Here is a 22,361-nt window from a genome sequence, read left to right as displayed (position 1 = left end):
TTTCATTTATTATACACATGATTTAATATTACACAATTTGGTTTCATCACTCAACATTGCTAAATTTATTTTTAGAGTATTATTTGATTGGTCATATATGTACACTTGGTAGTTATAGGGATTTGTACTTCAAAATTCCCCATCTGAGGTAGATTTAGTTGTCTTCAATCTAAAAGATAAAATAACACCGTAGATTTGTAGCTGCACATCATCCCACTACAGATCACAAGGTGGCGTCAAATTTGTTGAAGCACTGTATTGTGCCCCAACAACTGTCTGTCAAAAACATTACACAACATTGATATTAAAACATTTAATCATTGAAATTATTTTTTAGGCAGATGTTCTTGTCCACTTTCATCATGCAATATTGTGCAATATATTTAAAATGAAACTTTAGACAAGCTATTGATCATCTGTGTTTTTTAATTGACCTTTATTGGTATTTATACGTTTTGACACAACTGTTCCATTGTGAGACTACAACTGTATCAAATGTAATTCTCTTCCCTTTGGTTCAGTGCAACCTGGGGCTGCAGATACAGTCATTGTTACTGTCTTGCACAAGACTTCTTCCCAAAGAGTCTTACTCTCCAGTGGACCGATGCCAGTGGAAAAGCCTGACTGCAGCTGGACAATATCCTCCAACTGAGAAAACAACAAATATACAGGAGCCAGTTTGCTCAATAACAAAAATCTGAATGGGGATTCAAGGAGCCTTATACTTGTTCTGTGACTCACCCTGGAGGACCCAAAACCGTGAACTGTTAAAAGGTATGTGTTTTTTTTAATACTTATCATGACTCTCTTATTATGGATCCACCCAGACATCTGATGATTTGTTTTTTTACTTAAAATGTTCAATAATAATGTATGTTTCTCATGTATTTTACATTAAAAATTCTAAAATAATAATTATGACTGATGCTTTAAAATGGGTATGTTTCAGCCTCCTTCCCAAACCATAAAGCCCCCAGTGCTCAAATGGACCTGCGGTCACAGTGCAACTGAAACAGTCTCAAGTGTCAAAGAAATATTTAACAACAACCAGGCAGAGTTTAAGTGTATCATTACTGGAAAGGACCATAATTTTGTAAATCAATTGCAAATCACTTGGGAAATCGATGGAAAAACTGTGACCAAAAACATCACACCAACACAGTCGGGAGTCAGCACAATGACTCTTACCCGCTCTGAGTGGTACCAAGTCAACAACGTGTGCTGTTCTGCCAGGAAAAGACAACGTGATAGAAACTAGTCAAAAGCTGACTTTCCGCAAAGGAGGTATGTTACTGAGTGTCTTTGATGGAGACAGATTGGTAGAACAGTGACCTGTAAGTCTGGGGAGGCAGCCAATTTACACGCACACAAACATGTCATAATCGATGTATAGCAAATGTAAAAGCCTAAATATGAACATCCTTGTTAAACCGAGTATCTCTTTCAGATGGGAGCGAGCCAAAAGTAACAGTCCACATCCTCCCAGATGAGGACATCATCGATGAGGTCACTCTGATGTGTCTGGTTTCCAATCCAGAGCAGCAGGATTACTACATTGCCTGGTCAGAACATATTGGAACAAACCCCTACATCTATACTGATGGCATTAACTTCCCCTCAGTGAAAACCCGACAAGGATACTCAGTTGCAAGTATTTACACCACCACCAAAGAGAAGTGGAACAACTCCACCATGTTCTCCTGCAACGTATGGCCTGGTAGTGGTGAAAAAGCCTATTCAATCCAGACATGTGTCTAAGGCCCTGGGTAACTCCATTGAATGTGAGAAATAGTAGATTCAGCTTTAAATGTGGCAGTTTGTGCTAATGTGTTGTTCTGTCTCTGTGTGTACTCTCTGCCATGAGAACCTGTCTTTGTGATTGTAAAACGGTCAATTTACTATTGTTTGTCATATTGTGTCTCAATCTGTCTACGTCACATTGTCTAACAGCTTGAGAAGTGTGCTGACTGTTTCAAATAAATGTTGCATGGATACACTTTTTGTTGTTGATATCTCACAGTAGTACTGTATACTACACTGCTCCACTGGATTAGGATCCACACTTTATATGTGATCAAAGTGAATAATGCTTGATTTCAGTTCCTGAGCACAATTCAAGAGAGAAAAATGTCTTATGTGCTATCTTATTAAAAACCTCTTTCTCTCTCACACACACACTCACACACACACACACACACACACACACACACACACACACACACACACACACACACACACACACACACACACACACACACACACACACCTAACTACCTATGCCTTCCTCTTCTTAGATTTTACTCCAGATTCAAAACTGAGTTTTGCTCTGAGCTGCACAGATGATGCCTTTGAGGAGGAAGAGTACAGCAGCCTTTGGTCCACAACCTTCTCCTTCGTAATCCTCTTCATATCCTCTCTTCTCTATAGCATGATATTCAGCCTGGTCAAGGTAAACATGCAGGCTTCCTCTTAGTTGTACTAAAGACTAAAGACTGAATGTAATACAGGATTTATACATTACAGTTTGACCAAGTACTTTACAAGTTAAAGCCCAGTCATGTAAATAAAACTCAAGTACATAAAGGAAAGAATATTTTTGACCTACTCATCTTTGAACAGTTTTTCTGTGGTTGCGGTAGCTAATTTCCATCATCACAAACAATAATGGGCAATTTCTGAAAAGTTAATGGACCCCAAATGATTCTTTTTGGCTGGTGAATTGCTCTGACTATAACAAACCTGTAATATTAAAGGTTTATTGTGTTGATTTTAATGGACACAATTACACTGTAAAAACTGCATCACCTTTAGAGTTTATTGGAGAGAATAGGCATGGCCAATGAGCTCAGGTGTGACTGATCACAATGAGCATCAGCTGAATGAAGAGCCCCACCAAACACAGAAATGTGCTGGTTTCTGTGTTTTTAAATGCTGCAATAACCATACTGGTATATTAGCAATGTATTAAGTTAAACAGAAATGACATCTTTAAGTAAGTTTAAGTACATAGTTATGTACCAGTACCGGTATGAGGATAAACCTTTTTATGCTACTGTTAAAGTTGTTAAAAAAATCTTAATAAGAACCAATAATGTAGTCCAATAGTTTATATACTGTAGCCAAATCTGCTGGCCAACTATCTATTATTATTGAAGTATTGAAGACACAGAGATCATGAGTGTCAATTCTCAGGCTGGGTTAAACTCCATTAAAATATAATTGTTTGTGTGTTTGTTTTTTCAGATGAAGAGAACATAAAGGATGAGATGGATGCACAGCATGATGACGACAGGTCTTTTTTGTTTTTTGTCTTTTTTATCTAATTTTTAAAACCATGTATATAATCGATAATCTACCGTATATTTGCCAAATAAAATGGTCGTCATATACTGCATATTATTATATGATTAAGTCATTGGAAATGGATTTCTCTGTAACCTGTAGAAAAAATAATAAATACAATTGCAATTCTTAATCATTTACTGTGTATGAATCAGGCTCATGAACCATTCGTACAGCTACGAAAAGTAACGCACTGTAATGTATTCCACGTACATTTTGCTGTATTGACCACATTGACTGCTGCTGTATAAGAACGATCTTTTTCCTAAACTTAACAAGTGGTTTTGATGCCCAAACTTAACTGTGGATGCCACATTAAGCTCACCTGTTGTTGGCTAAACTTAACTGCCACGGCCCCTTAAAGGACCATCATCTCGCGTGTCCTGTAGCCGGCTCCCAGTAACCTTTTGTCAGCTAAACCATAGATTGTATAATAATAATGGAGAAACCGTCTAGGCCTAAAAAAATGAAGCCAATGCAGAAGTGCCTTAAACCTGCATACTATCTACTTAAGGGAGTAACTTAAGGGAAAGTTTGCCGGATTTCTGTACTGCCTTACATGCAGATGTTGCATATAAGGCATATAAAAATATCATGGTGTGCATACATTTTTGTACGATATCCTACGAACCCGTTCATTAGAACGTGTTGCATGAATACATGTTCCAGCATTGGGTACTGTTGTTTCATTATGATTAGGAAGTTATTGATTACTTTTTTTGAAAACTTTTATTGTCCTTAAAATGTATTATTGAAGTGTAGTATTGGTTTTTCATTGACACATAAATAACAAATTGCACTGTTGTAGAAATAGACATTCTGTATGTGGCTTTGAATTTCATAGTTTAACTATAAATCTTCACTTTTCATGTTTGGTCATTTTGTTGATCATATTTGCTTTCATCTTTAATTCAATAAATATAATATTACAATAAGTCAAATATGGACAGCCACATTATTAAATTAAAGGGAGAATGAATATGAGTGATTGTGATGTGCTTGTGATAAACATGGAAAGCTTTTGAGGATTTTGTTGTCATTAAGCGTCACAACACAGGGATCTATGAACATTTAAAATAATAACGCGTCAAGTCAACATAACGGAAACGTCTGTTAGCAGTTAAGCTCTGAAGGTTTTTCAGTTTCTAAACATATAATCTTTGGCGAGTCACTTCCCACTCTCTCTGCACCTTTGGGACCACAGCTGTGGTAGTGAAACTTTGTGGAAACCGTCAGAGCTACAAATAAAGTTCCTCGAAACAAGAGACCCATCTTTCTGTGAAAATTTGCATATCAGCACGTGTGTGCACAGTTGTTATTTCACATATAATTTCATATTGGTGTTCTTCTTGATCTAGAACATGGCAACACACAGCAGAAGGAGCTGGAGAATCCCACAGATTGACCTGCATAGCCTCTGGGTTTATATTCAGTAGCTACAGGATGCACTGGATCAGACAGGCTCCTGGAAAAGGACTGGAGTGGCTTGTGATTATCCACAGTAGCATCTACTACTCTCAGTCAGTTCAGAGCCGGTTTACTATCTCCAGAGACAACAGCAGACAGCAGCTGTATCTGCAGATGAACAGTCTGAAGACTGAAGATTCTGCTGTTTATTATTGTGCTCGAGACCCACAGTGACTGGAGTTGGTTGAGCAGCTGTACAAAATCCTACAGTATTGTTACTGGGCTGATGAAGCCAAATAATGAAAATGATATATGAATGTAATATGTATATCATATATTTTATATAGTTTACAAGTTTTTTTCCCTAAATTTCACATTATGTATCATTTTTAGATAATAAATGAGCCTTTGTCTCTTCATTATATTACATCCTGTTTTCCTGAGAAATATTATTACTCAACATTAAACACAACACAATAAAGATCACTTGTTGGTAAAAGTGCCAAAACGATCTGGTTTCTTAAACTAAACTACTTCAACTCCTGCAGTAAGAAACATTTCTTGTCTTTCCTCGTCCTCCCTGGGCTGATAAACTCTGCACTGTCTCACATGACTAATGTCCTCAGGTCAAGTCATTCAAAATGAGACAACACAGACATTTGAGTATGATTGTTGTATGACTGGCTTTTAAGAACTCTGAATAAAAACAAGTAAAAATCATGCTGCATGATATTTGAGAATCCCACAGACTGACCTGCACATATTCTGGGTTTGGTGGTGATATTGATAGTGCTTGGATCAGACAGGCTGCTGGAAAAGGACTGGAATGGATCGCTTACATCAGCAGTGGCAGCAGCAGCATCTACTACTCTCAGTCAGTCCAAGAGAAACAGTCTCAATAACACTGTTTCATGTTGAAGCAGACATTGACTATTCTGTTGATCTGAGTGTAAATGTAATGTATGCATCTGTTGTTTTACATGTGTGACTTGTATTAGAAATTTTGTGAAGAATTTATACAAATACATTTCAATTTGTGTTAACTTTGCCGTGATAATAATTACATTTTCATTCAGAATCAGAATGAGAATCAGATTACTTTATTGATCCACACTTATTTAGTTGCAGTGTCAAAATACATGTTCATAACACAATTCCAACCATTGACAACTTTTGACAGGACAGTCCATCCTTCTTTTATAGCCTGTCAGTGTCCTTCTCTATGCAAAGTGAACTTCCTCACAGTCTGTTGTAAAGACTTGATATCATGCTGTCAGTTGCAGCAGAAGAAGAGAAGCTCCCATCAGATCTCCTTCAATAGCAACCATGTTCTCTGTAGCTCTGCTGCTGCTGCTGGCTGCTGGATCCTGTGAGTCTCACTGAGGCAGAGACACTGACAGTATGATCACAGCACACTGTTTACTGCTATTATTGTTATTTAATCTGTGGATTCGTGTACACAACACGTTTATCTCGTTTTTTTTTGTGATATCAGCACGTTTTTTAAACTAATGTATTTCAATCGAAGCATCTTTCGTGACCACAGGACAATTATTTCTGCCACTTGGGCTGCAGCAGAGAAGCTGTATACAGCTTTGCTATTATTGGTATTTTTTAGCCCAATAACAGCTGTTTTAATCAACAGTTATTCACAAGATCTTATCATGGTCATTTCATTTCTTTTAATGTTATTATTTCGGTCTTATTGCCACGGAAGCTGGATTGCTTTGTTGTTTATTGATATTTTTAAAATTATAACGTTACATCTATCAACATTTATTTAGATGTTATCATGGTATTCATTTCTTTATTTTAAAGGGGTGATAGAATGCAAAACCGATTTTTTTCCTTTTCATAGTTGAAAAACGACAGCTGGGGGGGGTAAACAGGGCATACATAGAAACTCAAAATTCCATTGTGTTACGGGGAGTGACAGAACGGACCCAAACGCACGACTCAGTACAAACAAAAGGTTTATTGGGTAATAAAGGGGAAAAGGGGTAGGGAGAGGGCTGTGAGGAGGTGGACGCCAAGGAGCAGGATACGGGCACAGGCTGGGACTGGGGGAGGCTAGGGAGCTCAGGGAGAGCGGGGAGACAACAGGCGAGGAGCTCGAGGAAGGACGCTGGGAGCCGAGGGCTGAGGAGAGGCAAGGCGAGGAGCGGAGGTAGTGTGGAGCAGGGAGCTGCAAGGAGGGGACTGGAGGATGAGGCCAGCTGACTGGAGACAGAGGGATGACTGCAGGGAGAGAACACAGAGAGAGAGAGATTAGGGCAGAGGAAACGGACAACACTGGGATTATTAGCGATCTCGACAGGCTTGGAGCTTTTGTCACCATGAAGGCAGAAACGATCAAGTGAAGATGATGAGTCGAGCCGGGGTTTAAGTACTGTGCTTGATTGGAGATGATGACAGGCAGGTGTGTCTGGCGAGCAGGTGTGCGCAATCAGCTGGCTGGCGCAGGCAGGAGGGGAGGGGGGGAAAACAGAGAGACAGAAACTGACAGGAAAGAAAAACCTAGAGAAATATAGCAAAATAGAGAACAACACAGAAACTCACAGCTGAGAGGGCATACTAGAAAACAGAAACGGAAATAACGAATAGAAAAATGAACAGGAACTCACATCGAGCCTGACCCCAACCATCACACATTGATACCCCTTTCCTCTGCAAATCTCACAATTTGAAACTGCTGCTGAAAACGGTCGAATCTCAACAAAGCTAAAAGTTGACGTCAACTCCTCAACTCCTAGTCTTTGTCACGCCCCAACATTTGCATAGGCTACACCACTGACCTGAGGTCAGCTTGGTCTTTTGATTCTAGATCACGCAGATCTCAGAAATTTTATATAATGTTCGTCTGCTATTACATCACTAAATTCACTTGTGAGACTTTTTTATGCGATAAATCAACTATGTAGAGCTCAAATATGGGCCGTTTTACGAAAATTGATGGCTAATTGCAAATTTGGTAAGACAGTGTCGGACTTCTGGAGCTCCGCAATCTGCCAGGGACAGGCGGCGGCTGCCGGCTGGGTTTGATGCCTTCCCGGTCGGCCTCTCTCCCTTCACAGACCCGTTATATGAGCTGGAGCTCTGTCAAGATCTCACACATGAGCTGCGCTGTGTACTTTAGAAAGAAGAAAGTTTGGAAGTTTTTCAAGGATATTGGAAATGAACCACGGTCGTAAATGCAGTGTTCCAGGCTGTACAATGGAATACTGGCCCAGAGAAAAGTGTTTAGAACAATGCTGACTAGCTACAGGGTGAGTTGTGATTCTTTGGTGGAGGTTTTTTTTATGTCCCAATTGTAACGTTACAACAACACTAGTTGTAATGAAAGTCTCGAAACTTGTGTGTGTGTGTGTGTGTGTGTGTGTGTGTGTGTGTGTCTGTGTGTGTAGCTCCGTGTCTGTGTCTGTGTAGCTCCGTGTGTGTGTAGCTCTGTGTGTGTGTGTGTGTGTGTGTGTGTGTATATATATATATATATATATATATATATATATATATATATGTTGTTCGCTCAACCAATCAGCACGCAGCTCACCTAAATATTCATGAGTATACCATATTTGGAAGAAAAGCTGTCGTTCCAAATAGGGCCAAACAGGGATGCATAAGGACCCATAAAATATCAATCGGGACATTTTCCGCCCAATGAATGTTACATACCCTATTAGGAGACCTTAAGGAACAGTGTGAAATACCCTATGTAATCATTCTATCACCCCTTTAATAATATTATTTCGGTCTTATTACCGGTGAAATATTACAGATAAGACAGAACAGTAGGCTACGATATGAGCCAAGCTGGACGCATTCAAAGCCGATATCCCACAATGCAATGCAGGCATTCATATCAGAGAATCGGACAGCGATCAGTGGCTCTTTAACGCCAGTATTGCTTCAATGTACATATATATATATATATATATATATATATACATATATATATATATATATATATATATATATATATATATAAAATCAATAAGTGGTTTTGTCACCAGCAACAACGTGTTGCTCAGCTTTGTTCCAGTAAGTTATGCACCGTAATAACGTTTTAAAAAATCAGCTGAAGACTCCGGAAGTGACGTAGTAATTACCGCTCCACGGATAGGAAAGAAATTGTATAAATTGTCACGTACAACGTGCAGCAATCTTTCACAGACGCGGAGTGGTAATTCCTACGTCACTTCCGGAGTATTCCGCTGATTTTTACATTATTAAGGTGCATAACTTACTGGAACAAAGCTGAGCAATGTGTTGTTGCTGGTGACAAAACCACTGATTAAATATGTACATTGAAGCGATACTGTCGTTAAAGACCCGCTGATCACTGTCTGATTCTCTGATATGAATGCCCGCATTGCATTGTGGCTAATGGGTTTAGAATGCACCCCGCTCGGCCCATATCGTAGTGTTCTGTCTTACAGCATACTGTAATATTTCACCGGTAGTAAGACCTAAATAATATTATTAAAATAAAGAAATGAATACCATGATAACATCTAAATAAATGTCTCTTCTCCCACAACCAAACTGAATTACGTATTTACATTGTTAAATGCACACAACTGAAACGTGTTGGATGTCAGAGTTTTCCTGGAACAAATGCCTGAAACCCTGTTCTTATTATCAGGACTCAAAATATCAAATTTGAATTTCAAATTTGAAAAACAGGTAATAATGACATTACGTCAAAAATGTAAGTAGAATCTGAATTCTAAGATACAGTAAGATTATTCTTACTGTAAGAATAACACAAATTACAAAGGACACTGTTCAATCAAAAAGGAGGAGTCAATGCAAAACTCAGATATCTTCCACCTCTACTTATCTGAGTGCAGAGAGGAGGACAGAGAACAGTGGACACACAGTTTAACATGATGGACTATAGGACAGGACTGCTGCTTTTAACTCTCTGCTGGCAGGTGAAGATTTTCACTGATCTTAATTTAACATAGCTTTTATTTGTGTCATCAGCTTATTTCACTTGATGTTTTTTTTTTTATCCTCTTGACAGGTGTTGATGGTCAGACTCTGACAGAATCTGAACCAGCAATTGAAAGACCTGGAGAATCCCACAGATTGACTTGTACAACATCTGGATTCACATTCAGCAGCTACTATATGGCCTGGATCAGACAGGCTCCTGGAAAAGGACTGGAGTGGATCGCTTTTGTACACACAAAAGTCAGAGTTGGTGCACATACATAATTGTCATCTTGCAGTAAAGCTTAACTTTAAGAACTGATTAAGAATCAGCACAAAACACATGCTGACAGAATGACATCAGGGGATAATGCTGATCAGGATGTATGTGTTCTTTAGTGACGTTATGAGGTTTCACACATTATTTTTGGTATGTCAGGTTTTTGTTCCAGCAATGACTGGAGATGCAGCACTGTGATTACTTCGACTACTGGGGCAGCGGGACTGAAGTCACAGTAACAGGTAAGTCACATTTAAACAATATATTATTAATCAGAAGATTATTATTTTACTTTTTAATGTGATTATTGGTGCTAGAGAAGTTTAACTTATAGTCCTATATTTAGGTTTATATTGATGTTGGACACACTAGAAAACAGAGCAGACAGATGTTTTTAACGCAGCTGTTTCTTAGAAAGCATTTGAAAACCTTCCTCTTAATGCAGATGGTGGTTTGAGTTAATCTTGTAATTGATTCAGCTGGATTGTAATTGGTGTTGATGAATGTTAGCATCTTTTTATTCACATTATTATTCAATACATGCTGTATTACCGTGGATATTAATCACCATACCGTACCTGAATTTCTTAGAGAAAGAGTTACCGTAAATCTGAACATAGGCGAAAATATTTTATTTATGCATTTAATTACTGGGTCAGTATGTGTTTCAATTAAACAACTGAACAAATATGTATTTTAGTACATACTATTTCATAGTATGTAGTATCTATTTGTAGTTTCATTTGAAACACCAAAGCGATGACTGACTTTTAAAAGACCGTATGCATCATTTGCATTGTAGGTTCAATTGTTAGTAATCTCTTTTAGTTTTAGAGGAACTCTTTTTCATCGAGTGATTTTTAATTCTTCCAGACAACCTTTCTAGGTTTTCAGATTTAGCGTTAAACCAAAAAGAGCAAATAATGCTCATCAAAAATCATATTTTATGTTAATAATTTTACTATTTTATAACCCTTATATTACCAGTTCAAGTTATTCGTATCATTATTTATTTACTATTTATTGATTTAACTTTGGGTCTCTATTTCAATTGGTTTAACAATTGAACCAATCTTTGGCTTTTAGAGTAACACTTGATTATCTGTGATAATGTATGCACATTTTGTAGTCATAGGATTTTAAACTTCAAAAATCTCCTATTTGAAAGATTTTAAAACGGTTCCCTTTGGTTCTGTACAAAACAATTAACTGTTGGTTGTGTTGCACACACCTTCCACCCAAAGACTATACCAGCCATGGCACAAATTAGTGCCATTGTATAAGCTCCAATCCGGGCCTGTTTGTCAAAAAAAAAAAAAATTAAATCAATAGGACATTATTTATTAAAACATTTAATCATTGAAATTATTTTTTAGGCAGATGTTCTTGTCCTCAGTTTCATCATGCAATATTGTGCAATATATTAAAATGAAACTTTAGACAAGCTATTGATCATCTGTGTTTTTTAATTGACCTTTATTGGTATTTACATGTTTTGACACAACTGTTCCACAGAGACTACAACTGCATCACCGACTCTCTTCCCTTTGGTTCAGTGCAAACCTGGGGCTGCAGATACAGTCATTGTTGGCTGTCTTGCACAAGACTTCTTCCCAAAGAGTCTTACTTTCCAGTGGACCGATGCCAGTGGGAAAAGCCTGACTGCAGCTGGACAATAAACTGAGATAAACAACAAATATACAGGAGTCAGTTCGCTCAATGTATCAAAATCTGAATGGGATTCAAGGAGACCATATAGTTGTTCTGTGACTCACCCTGGAAGCAACAAATCATCTTTATTAATCTTGTTCTTTTTTAATGAAAATGTTCAATAATAATGTCTGTTTCTCATGTATCCAGGTGACAGCCGCCCAGATAAAAAAAGTATTTTGACAGCGTCAACCCACGCAAGGCTGCTGGGCCTGACAACATCCCTGGGTGTGTGGTGAAGGGGTGTGCTGAGCAGTAGTTTATATACTGTAGCCAAATCTGCTGGCCAACTATCTATTATTATTGAAGTATTAAAGACACAGAGATCATGAGTGTCAATTCCCAGGCTGGGTTAAACTCCAGATTGAAGTGATCAATCAAACCTTACCACTGTTTAACAGTCTGTATTTGAGCAGTGAATACATATTCTTTAATTGTTTGTGTGTTTGTTTTTTCAGATGAAGAGAACATAAAGGATGAGATGGATGCAAAGTATGATGACGACAGGTCTTCATTTGTTTTTTGTCTTTTTGATCTAATGTTTAAGACACTTTGATGTGAACAGCATCAACAAGGCACAGGTACCCTCATCATCTGCCAACGAGCAGGTACTCCAGGTGACAGCCGCCCAGATAAAAAAAGTATTTTGACGCACGCAAGGCTGCTGGGCCTGACAACATCCCTGGGCGTGTGGTGAAGGGGTGTGCAGCTCAAAGATATCTTTGCAGAGATCTTTAACAAGGTGTGGTGCCCACCTGCCTGGAAAAGTGCCACCGTCATTCCTGTGCCTAAAAAGCCAAATCCGAACTGCTTAAATGACTTCCGTCCCGTGGCTGTTACACCCATAGCCATGAAATGTTTTGAGCGGTTTGTCCTGCAGCACATCAAGGGCCATCTCCCTGCAGATTTAGACCCGCTGCAGTTTGCATACAGAGCTAACCGCTCAACTGAAGACGCCATCTCCACTGCACTCCATCTCACCTTGTCATACCTGGAGGAAAAAAACACCTATGCCAGGCTCCTGAACTGCACTTTGTTTGGACTAAACACATGACTGTATTGCACTTGCACTTTACATTTTGTGCTGCTATTCTGCATAAGCTGCTACTCTCCACTGCACTTTAATATTCTGTGCCCAAGCTCCTCTTATATGTCTATATGCTTTATATCTTATTTTATGTATTTTTATCCTGTTTATTTACTTTTTTTATACTGACACTAGCTGGGGAACAATATTTCATTTTTGTATGTACGGAAGTACACATGACAATGACAAAGTAAATCTTGAATCTCTTTAATCTTTTATTCTTCCTTCTTCCACACCCACAGAGGACCCATTGCCTCCAAATGGAGCTGCTGTCAAAATGGAACTGAACCAACCAAGTCCCAAAGAAATATTTAGCAACAACCAGGCAAAGTTGAAGTGTATCATTACTGGAAAGGACCAGAATGTTGTAAATCAATTGCAAATCACTTGGGAAATTGATGGAAAAACTGTGACCAAAAACATCACACCAACACAGTCGGGAGTCAGCACAATGACTCTTACCCGCGCTGAGTGGTACCAAGTCAACAACGTGTGCTGTTCTGCCAGGAAAAACAACGTGATAGAAACTAGTCAAAAGCTGACTTTCCGCAAAGGAGGTATGTTACTGAGTGTCTTTGATGGAGACAGATTGGTAGAACAGTGACCTGTAAGTCTGGGGAGGCAGCCAATTTACACACACACAAACATGTCATAATCGATGTATAGCAAATGTAAAAGCCTAAATATGAACATCCTTGTTAAACCGAGTATCTCTTTCAGATGGGAGCGAGCCAAAAGTAACAGTCCACATCCTCCCAGATGAGGACATCATCGATGAGGTCACTCTGGTGTGTCTGGTTTCCAATCCAGAGCAGCAGGATTACTACATTGCCTGGTCAGAACATTTTGGAACAAACCCCTACATCTATACTGATGGCATTAACTTCCCCTCAGTGAAAAGCCAACAAGGATACTCAGTTGCAAGTATTTACACCACCACCAAAGAGAAGTGGAACAACTCCACCATGTTCTCCTGCAACGTATGGCCTGGTAATGGTGAAAATCCTATTCAATCCAGACATGTGTCTAAGGCCGTGGATGAATGTGAGAAACAGTAGATTCAGCTTTAAATGTGGCAGTTTGTGCTAATGTGTTGTTCTGTCTCTGTGTGTACTCTCTGCCATGAGAACCTGTCTTTGTGATTGTAAAACGGTCAATTTACTATTGTTTGTCATATTGTGTCTCAATCTGTCTACGTCACATTGTCTAACAGCTTGAGAAGTGTGCTGACTGTTTCAAATAAATGTTGCATGGATACACTTTTTGTTGTTGATATCTCACAGTAGTACTGTATACTACACTGCTCCACTGGATTAGGATCCACACTTTATATGTGATCAAAGTGAATAATGCTTGATTTCAGTTCCTGAGCACAATTCAAGAGAGAAAAATGTCTTATGTGCTATCTTATTAAAAACCTCTTTCTCTCTCACACACTCACACACACACACACACACACACACACACACACACACACACACACACACACACACACACACACACACACACACACACACACCTAAATACCTATGCCTTCCTCTTCTTAGATTTTACTCCAGATTCAAAACTGAGTTTTGCTCTGAGCTGCACAGATGATGCCTTTGAGGAGGAAGAGTACAGCAGCCTTTGGTCCACAACCTTCTCCTTCGTAATCCTCTTCATATCCTCTCTTCTCTATAGCATGATATTTAGCCTGGTCAAGGTAAACATGCAGGCTTCCTCTTAGTTGTACTAAAGACTAAAGACTGAATGTAATACAGGATTTATACTTTACAGTTTGACCAAGTACTTTACAAGTTAAAGCCCAGTCATGTAAATAAAACTCAAGTACATAAAGGAAAGAATATTTTTGACCTACTCATCTTTGAACAGTTTTTCTGTGGTTGCGGTAGCTAATTTCCATCATCACAAACAATAATGGGCAATTTCTGTAATATTAAAGGTTTATTGTGTTGATTTTAATGGACACAATTACACTGTAAAAACTGCATCACCTTTAGAGTTTATTGGAGAGAATAGGCATGGTCAATGAGCTCAGGTGTGACTGATCACAATGAGCATCAGCTGAATGAAGAGCCCCACCAAACACAGAAATGTGCTGGTTTCTGTGTTTTTAAATGCTGCAATAACCATACTGGTATATTAGCAATGTATTAAATTAAACAGAAATGACATCTTTAAGTAAGTTTAAGTACATAGTTATGTACCAGTACCGGTATGAGGATAAACCTTTTTATGCTACTGTTAAAGTTGTTAAAAAAATCTTAATAAGAACCAATAATGTAGTCCAATAGTTTATATACTGTAGCCAAATCTGCTGGCCAACTATCTATTATTATTGAAGTATTGAAGACACAGAGATCATGAGTGTTGTAATGGAAAAATTACATAGACCATGATTTCTTAACCATGATTGTTCATCTATTGAGTAAATTTTAATTATAAGTAAATCCTTAAATATGCCTCTGAAACATGTGCCTCCTAAAGATATTTCTTGAAACACTCCTCCAGTTTAAAGATAGCTAAAAAGGGTATGACCCTGTGTATTCTCTACTACAAGCAGATGGCAACGACGCACAGGCTCTGTAGAGATATGCAAAGGTCAGTTTGTCCAAAACCTAAGGTTGGAGCCTGAACCAATCTGTAGACGAGATAGATTCCCGACTCCTATTGAAGGACGTTTTTGACGCACTAGACAGATGTACGGGGACAGTTTTAGACAGCAGTGTTCAAGATTAGAATGTTTTCCAAACATGGTCGTGTTTTCTGCTGTGAAAATGGGATATAAGGAGTTGGCATATGTTACGAGGCACAGATCGGCTGTCACTTTGTAACTCTGTTCATTGTTCATTGTGAATTGCTGTTCTTGTCACTGTTTGATTGTTCTCTCGAGAAAATAATTAAACCCTTCCACCGAATACCTAAACTTTAATCCAGTTTGCAGCCTGTCTTTATTTTGTTTCAACAAGGTCTCTTCTTCACCCAAATTCCTCCCTCGCTGAACAGAAACTTCCACAACAGTGTCAATTCTCAGGCTGGGTTAAACTCCATTAAAATATAATTGTTTGTGTGTTTGTTTTTTCAGATGAAGAGAACATAAAGGATGAGATGGATGCACAGCATGATGACGACAGGTCTTTTTTGTTTTTGTCTTTTTTTATCTAATTTTTAAAACCATGTATATAATCGATAATCTACCGTATATTTGCCAAATAAAATGGTCGTCATATACTGCATATTATTATATGATTAAGTCATTGAAAATGGATTTCTCTGTAACCTGTAGAAAAAATAATAAATACAATTGTAATTCTTAATCATTTACTGTGTATGAATCAGGCTCATGAACCATTCGTACAGCTACGAAAAGTAACGCACTGTAATGTATTCCACGTACATTTTGCTGTATTGACCACATTGACTGCTGCTGTATAAGAACGATCTTTTTCCTAAACTTAACAAGTGGTTTTGATGCCCAAACTTAACTGTGGATGCCACATTAAGCTCACCTGTTGTTGGCTAAACTTAACTGCCACGGCCCCTTAAAGGACCATCATCTCGCGTGTCCTGTAGCCGGCTCCTAGTAACCTTTTGTCAGCTAAACCATAGATTGTATAATAATAATGGAGAAACCGTCTAGGCCTAAAAAAATGAAGCCAATGTAGAAGTGTCTTAAACCTGCATACTATCTACTTAAGGGAGTAACTTAAGGGAAAAGTTTGCCGGATTTTCTGTACTGCCTTACATGCAGATGTTGCATATAAGGCATATAAAAAATATCATGGTGTGCATACATTTTTGTGCGATATCCCTACTGAACCCGTTCATTAGAACGTGTTGCATGAATACATGTTCCAGCATTGGGTACTGTTGTTTCATTATGATTAGGAAGTTATTGATTACTTTTTTTGAAAACTTTTATTGTCCTTAAAATGTATTATTGAAGTGTAGTATTGGTTTTTCATTGACACATAAATAACAAATTGCACTGTTGTAGAAATAGACATTCTGTATGTGGCTTTGAATTTCATAGTTTAACTATAAATCTTCACTTTTCATGTTTGGTCATTTTGTTGATCATATTTGCTTTCATCTTTAATTCAATAAATATAATATTACAATAAGTCAAATATGGACAGCCACATTATTAAATTAAAGGGAGAATGAATATGAGTGATTGTGATGTGCTTGTGATAAACATGGAAAGCTTTTGAGGATTTTGTTGTCATTAAGCGTCACAACACAGGGATCTATGAACATTTAAAATAATAACGCGTCAAGTCAACATAACGGAAACGTCTGTTAGCAGTTAAGCTCTGAAGGTTTTTCAGTTTCTAAACATATAATCTTTGGCGAGTCACTTCCCCCTCTCTCTGCACCTTTGGGACCACAGCTGTGGTAGTGAAACTTTGTGGAAACCGTCAGAGCTACAAATAAAGTTCCTCGAAACAAGAGACCCATCTTTCTGTGAAAATTTGCATATCAGCACGTGTGTGCACAGTTGTTATTTCACATATAATTTCATATTGGTGTTCTTCTTGATCTAGAACATGGCAACACACAGCAGAAGGAGCTGGAGAATCCCACAGATTGACCTGCATAGCCTCTGGGTTTATATTCAGTAGCTACAGGATGCACTGGATCAGACAGGCTCCTGGAAAAGGACTGGAGTGGCTTGTGATTATCCACAGTAGCATCAACTACTCTCAGTCAGTTCAGACTGGAGTTGGTTGAGCAGCTGTACAAAATCCTACAGTATTGTTACTGGGCTGATGAAGCCAAATAATGAAAATGATATATGAATGTAATATGTATATCATATATTTTATATAGTTTACAAGTTTTTTTCCCTAAATTTCACATTATGTATCATTTTTAGATAATAAATGAGCCTTTGTCTCTTCATTATATAACATCCTGTTTTCCTGAGAAATATTATTACTCAACATTAAACACAACACAATAAAGATCACTTGTTGGTAAAAGTGCCAAAAACATCACAATGATAAACTACTTCAACTCCTGCAGTAAGAAACATTTCATGTATTTCCGCATCCTCACTGGGATGATAAACTCTGCACTGCCTCACATGACTAATGTCCTCAGGTCAAGTCATTCAAAATGAGACAACACAGACATTTGAGTATGATTGTTGTATGACTGGCTTTTAAGAACTCTGAATAAAAACAAGTAAAAAATCATGCTGCATGATATTTGATATATGATTTTATTTCTGACATAACCACACACATATGAAGGTAAAATATGTTGTTTATTACAGAAGAGTAACTTGTTAATGGATGAACTACAATAGTTTTAATCTTTGTTAAAGGATTTAGTTTTTTGTATTGTATCAAGTTTCAGTTCCTGAGCAGCTGTTTTCCTCTAAAAGGCTCCAAGTTTCTCTGTATGTCTGTTTCTTTAAACATCTGCAAACACTGAAACCAATAAAAGTCTTTTATTAAAAGCTGCGAAATATATTACTATTCATATGATTCTGGCTGCTGTCAATGTATTTATGTTTGCAGCAAATACAAAAAAATAAATGCAGGTAGCAGCTACTACACAGTTTGGATCAGACAGCATGCAAGGAAAGGACTGGAGTGATTGTACATGGTGGTGTTGCATCCACCAAACTACAAAGATTCACTATCGAATTAAGACTCTCCCAGTGACTCATCAGTAGACCTGAACAAAAACCCCTCAGAGCCTGAACACTTGTAACATGAAGCCACCAGAGGAAGAGCCCTCAGACCACTAATGGTTTCAATCCCAGCTCTCTGTTACACTAAAGGATTTTTTTTAAATGGTGATTTATCTACAGTACAGTATTAATGAATCCTCAAAAAGTCAGTTACTCTTTCATAACATTGTTATTTCTTTTCGTTAACAATCTAAAATGTGTTTGTCAGAGAACAATTTCCACAATTCCATCACTACCCCTAGTCTTGTTAAGAGAACCATCTAGAAGGGCTTTGAAACAGAACTTGCCATTCAAAACTCTTTTCTTTATCCATTTCTGCTCAAGGGTTGTTTCTGCTAGTCACCCACAACATTACTGATCATCGCTTCCTGGTTTCCCAAAACTAAAGAGCGTCCCGAGGCCCAAATCCCAAAACGTGCGTGCATTAATCCTACATCAGAAACAACTAGTGGTGTTAAAAGAGTTTGTGTTAACTCTTTATTATGGCGTTCATTTTGACAGCCCTAGTTTAAATACTTGGAGGTTTCAATCACTGATACATCATTGTCTGTACTCCCACAAGACAGACTGAAGTAGACTTTTAGAAATCGGTTAACATTAATTTACCTTATTTAAGTGAATATGTAGAAATGCAGCTGAATTCTCTTCAAAAGATGAATTTTGTGCTCTGAATTTTACTAGTTTAAAAATTGATGTTTGGTCTAATCAGCGGTTCGCGCCAGCTTGTTTCAAGCTACATACACATTCGATTACCATGAAACATATCACAGAGAAAGGTTGACTTGGTACACATGTGTTATTAACCCCTAGGTTCATTTTGCGCCGGAATTGTCCTTTAATTAACGTCCGTTACATTCAAGCCATTGCCAAATGTGTTGATACAAAGCTAATTAAGACTATCAGCTCCACACAACTCTCTGTATATCTCAGTATGGCTATGTTCAGAAACTGGTGTCGTCCGGCGACTTTTGCGCCCAGAAAATCAAGCAAAGATAATTACCTCTTCTGAAGAGTCCATCATGCTTTTTTAATCCTCCGTGTCCTCCTCGGCGCGATCACGGAAGGCTTGTATCATGTGGATGCGCTGTAGGTTTTGTTGTCATTAATTAAATTTCATCATGGGGGAGACAGAAACTATGCACTATAGTTTTAAACATGCAAAGAAACATAACAAATACGAAACAGCAGGATACTTTTTGATTCTTAAAGAAATTTGTTGTTTTTGTCAGTATGATTTAAAGAACTGTGTCTTTAGCACAAATGTTCCACTTAAACAGAAAGAAAACATACTGTACTAGCCACAGAAATGAACTCAGGAGACAGATTAACTAATTTCTAATCTCTAAGCACCAACTCACTACCCATGCCCCATCAGTTGCCCCCGGGTCTCGGTCATGGTGCATCAATAAATGTAGATATACTGTACATGAACCCTAAATCAACAATACAAAACTAAAACCCAGATAACATAAATGCACACCCAAAACATTAACAGAACATTATTAAAACACACTAATAACTAGGACAGAAATCAGTTCTTTTCCCCCATGAGCCTTTGCATTGCTTCAGCGCAGAGAAGTTCAAATAATCCACCCCTCCCATACAGGACTTTAACATCTTTAGTTTTCTCTGCTTGATACGATCTGTGCACTGCATGCTTAAGTGGATTATTCCATGTGATTTAGTAATGAATATGGTTTTTAACAAAACATGAAAGTATAAGTAGTGACCACTAATTTTGTTTAATTACAACTACATCTAGGTTTACAGTGTACTATAATGACTTCTATTGCAGCAGTTGAGTCTGGATGTGATGAAGGCATGGTTTAGAGTTTCAGCAGCAGAGGAGAGAGATGAGCAGAAACATGTTATGTTAAACAGTTGGAGATTTGAATTGGAATTAAAGAAGTCAGTGTCAAAGATTACTCCAATGGTTTGCGTCAAGAGGTCAAGAAGGATGAGAATGCTGAGATCACCAGAATCTGAGGAGAGGAGGATGTCATGATCAATAAATATATCATTTTAAAGATATATTCCTCTTTTTCTCGGGACTAATGCTTTGAAAAGATGTACATTGCAAAAAGACAATTTTCTGTTGCATGCAGTGGAATATGAAAAACAATTAGGAGCATGCATGCAAAATGTTCAAGTAACAGAGTTTTTGACACATAGAATAAGCTGAAATGTTGGAACAGCTTAAAGAAAATAATGTAAGGTTTTTGTATTTCTTAGGGTTTATTTAAGTTTATTTAAAAACATGTTCAGTTTTTTTTCTTCACTCAATCCAAATAAAATGAATGGGCTTCAGTTTAAGTGGCGTCTGCATGTATAACATTAACTTATGGCTTATTGCAGTGGTTCCCAAACTTTTTCACATTAAGGACCCCTACACTGACACAAATTAGACCACTGACCCCCATTTGATGAGATTTTGTCCCCAGATCCCCCATCTGATCTTCTCTTTGATGTTTTACTACAGAAAGCGTTTAAACCCATGACCCAAATAGTTATACATTCTGTCATTGTGTATGAACTTATTTCATTGTCTGCACTTGGATGAAAATATAGTAAAAAAAAACGAATCCCCTTTTTGCTGGGGACCCCCTTAAACACTTTTGAAAACACTCACCAGCCTACCAATACTTCATTGTTGTTCTCTCACTCGTGCAGAAAGTGCCATCAGAAAAAACTCTTCTGTGATTGGACATTGCGGAATTGTGGGACTTTTTTTTGAACAATGAGCAGTGAGACGAAAAAAGATCACAGTAGTTACTCTCACACTGCTCGTAAATGATATCTCTGGATCACACATTTATTTTTAGGGGCAAATGTGAGTGAAATACTCGCACTGTAAAGCTCTGCCTGTATGTGTAATTTATATATTTTTCATGTATTGTATGCAGGATGTTTACAGTAAAATACGTTGTTTCCAGGCCTTCAATGTTTCTTTTCATCATTTTGTCTTAATTGTTCTGTTCTTAAAATAATCACACATCAAGCAGCAGGTAAAGTACATCTATGATGTTCCCTTTTAAACCTTTAGAGGGAGGTTTATGCAAACTCTTCCTTCTTTATAAACACACCAACAGCAACTGTAGAATCATTTGAGGCAGAACTACTGACAGTTTCATACATATCAGAAAGACTTTGATCAGACATCAGTTCATTGCAGAGTTTGATGGGAAATATGATTGTCTGGAGTTTATTTATTGTAGTTGCTGTTAATGGTGAGGGAATCATTTTTGCAGTTACAAAGTAAAGCAATTTGTTTTTTAATTGCTTAATATTTTCAAGTGTGATGAATGATGATTGTTTATTTCCTTACAGGAGTTTGGAGTGAGATCAAACTGGACCAGTCTCCCTCTGAGGTGAAAAGACCTGGAGAGACAGTGAAGATGTCATGTATCATATCTGGTTATAGCATGACAAGCAACTACTATTCACTGGATACGACAGAGACCAGGAGAAGCTCTGGAGTGGATTGGGAGAATAAGCCCGTATAGAAACACTCCGAGCTATGCCAGCTCCTTTCAGAGCCGTTTCAGTTTTACTCAAGATGTTCCCAGCAGCACTCAGTACCTCGAGGTCCAGAGCCTGACAGCAGCAGATATTGCTGTTTACTTCTGTGCTCGAGAAGACACAGTGACTGAAGACAGTGGAGCAGCTGCACAAAAACCTCATCAGATATGTGTAGTAATCATAATAACCTCTGGGTTTTCTAATCAGCAGCATATACATGTGTTTATATTTTAGACAAAATTAAATATATTATATACACATTATCTGCAAATATTTAATGTGTTAACACAATTTGTGTGTGGCTAACCAGCAAAAAATACTATTTTGGATAAAATACTATTTTGTTCTTCCTAAAACATTGTGGGCTTTTAGATTTT

At 37.8% G+C, this 22,361-nt stretch overlaps 1 pseudogene and 2 gene segments (V, D, J or C); all 3 read left to right on the top strand.

Annotated features, from left to right (window-relative positions):
- Positions 1-934: 934 nt before the first annotated feature.
- LOC144514287 (immunoglobulin heavy constant epsilon-like) lies at positions 935-1,996 on the top strand. The segment is given in 2 exon segments: positions 935-1,244; positions 1,406-1,996. Coding segments are annotated over 2 exon segments (663 nt in total).
- Positions 1,997-2,832: 836 nt separating this feature from the next.
- On the top strand, positions 2,833-16,420 carry LOC144514286 (uncharacterized; annotated as a pseudogene). The gene is made up of 7 exons (XR_013501301.1): positions 2,833-2,849; positions 4,701-4,979; positions 6,027-6,118; positions 6,772-6,903; positions 11,480-11,790; positions 14,185-14,463; positions 15,847-16,420. The product of XR_013501301.1 is annotated as an uncharacterized LOC144514286 (transcript).
- On the top strand, positions 12,918-14,020 carry LOC144514285 (immunoglobulin heavy constant epsilon-like). The segment is given in 2 exon segments: positions 12,918-13,318; positions 13,482-14,020. Coding segments are annotated over 2 exon segments (618 nt in total).
- Positions 16,421-22,361: the final 5,941 nt, after the last annotated feature.

The sequence above is a fragment of the Sander vitreus genome, unplaced genomic scaffold (assembly GCF_031162955.1).
Source record: "Sander vitreus isolate 19-12246 unplaced genomic scaffold, sanVit1 ctg530_0, whole genome shotgun sequence".
NCBI lineage: Eukaryota > Metazoa > Chordata > Actinopteri > Perciformes > Percidae > Sander > Sander vitreus.
This window is presented reverse-complemented; position numbering and strand designations above follow the sequence as displayed.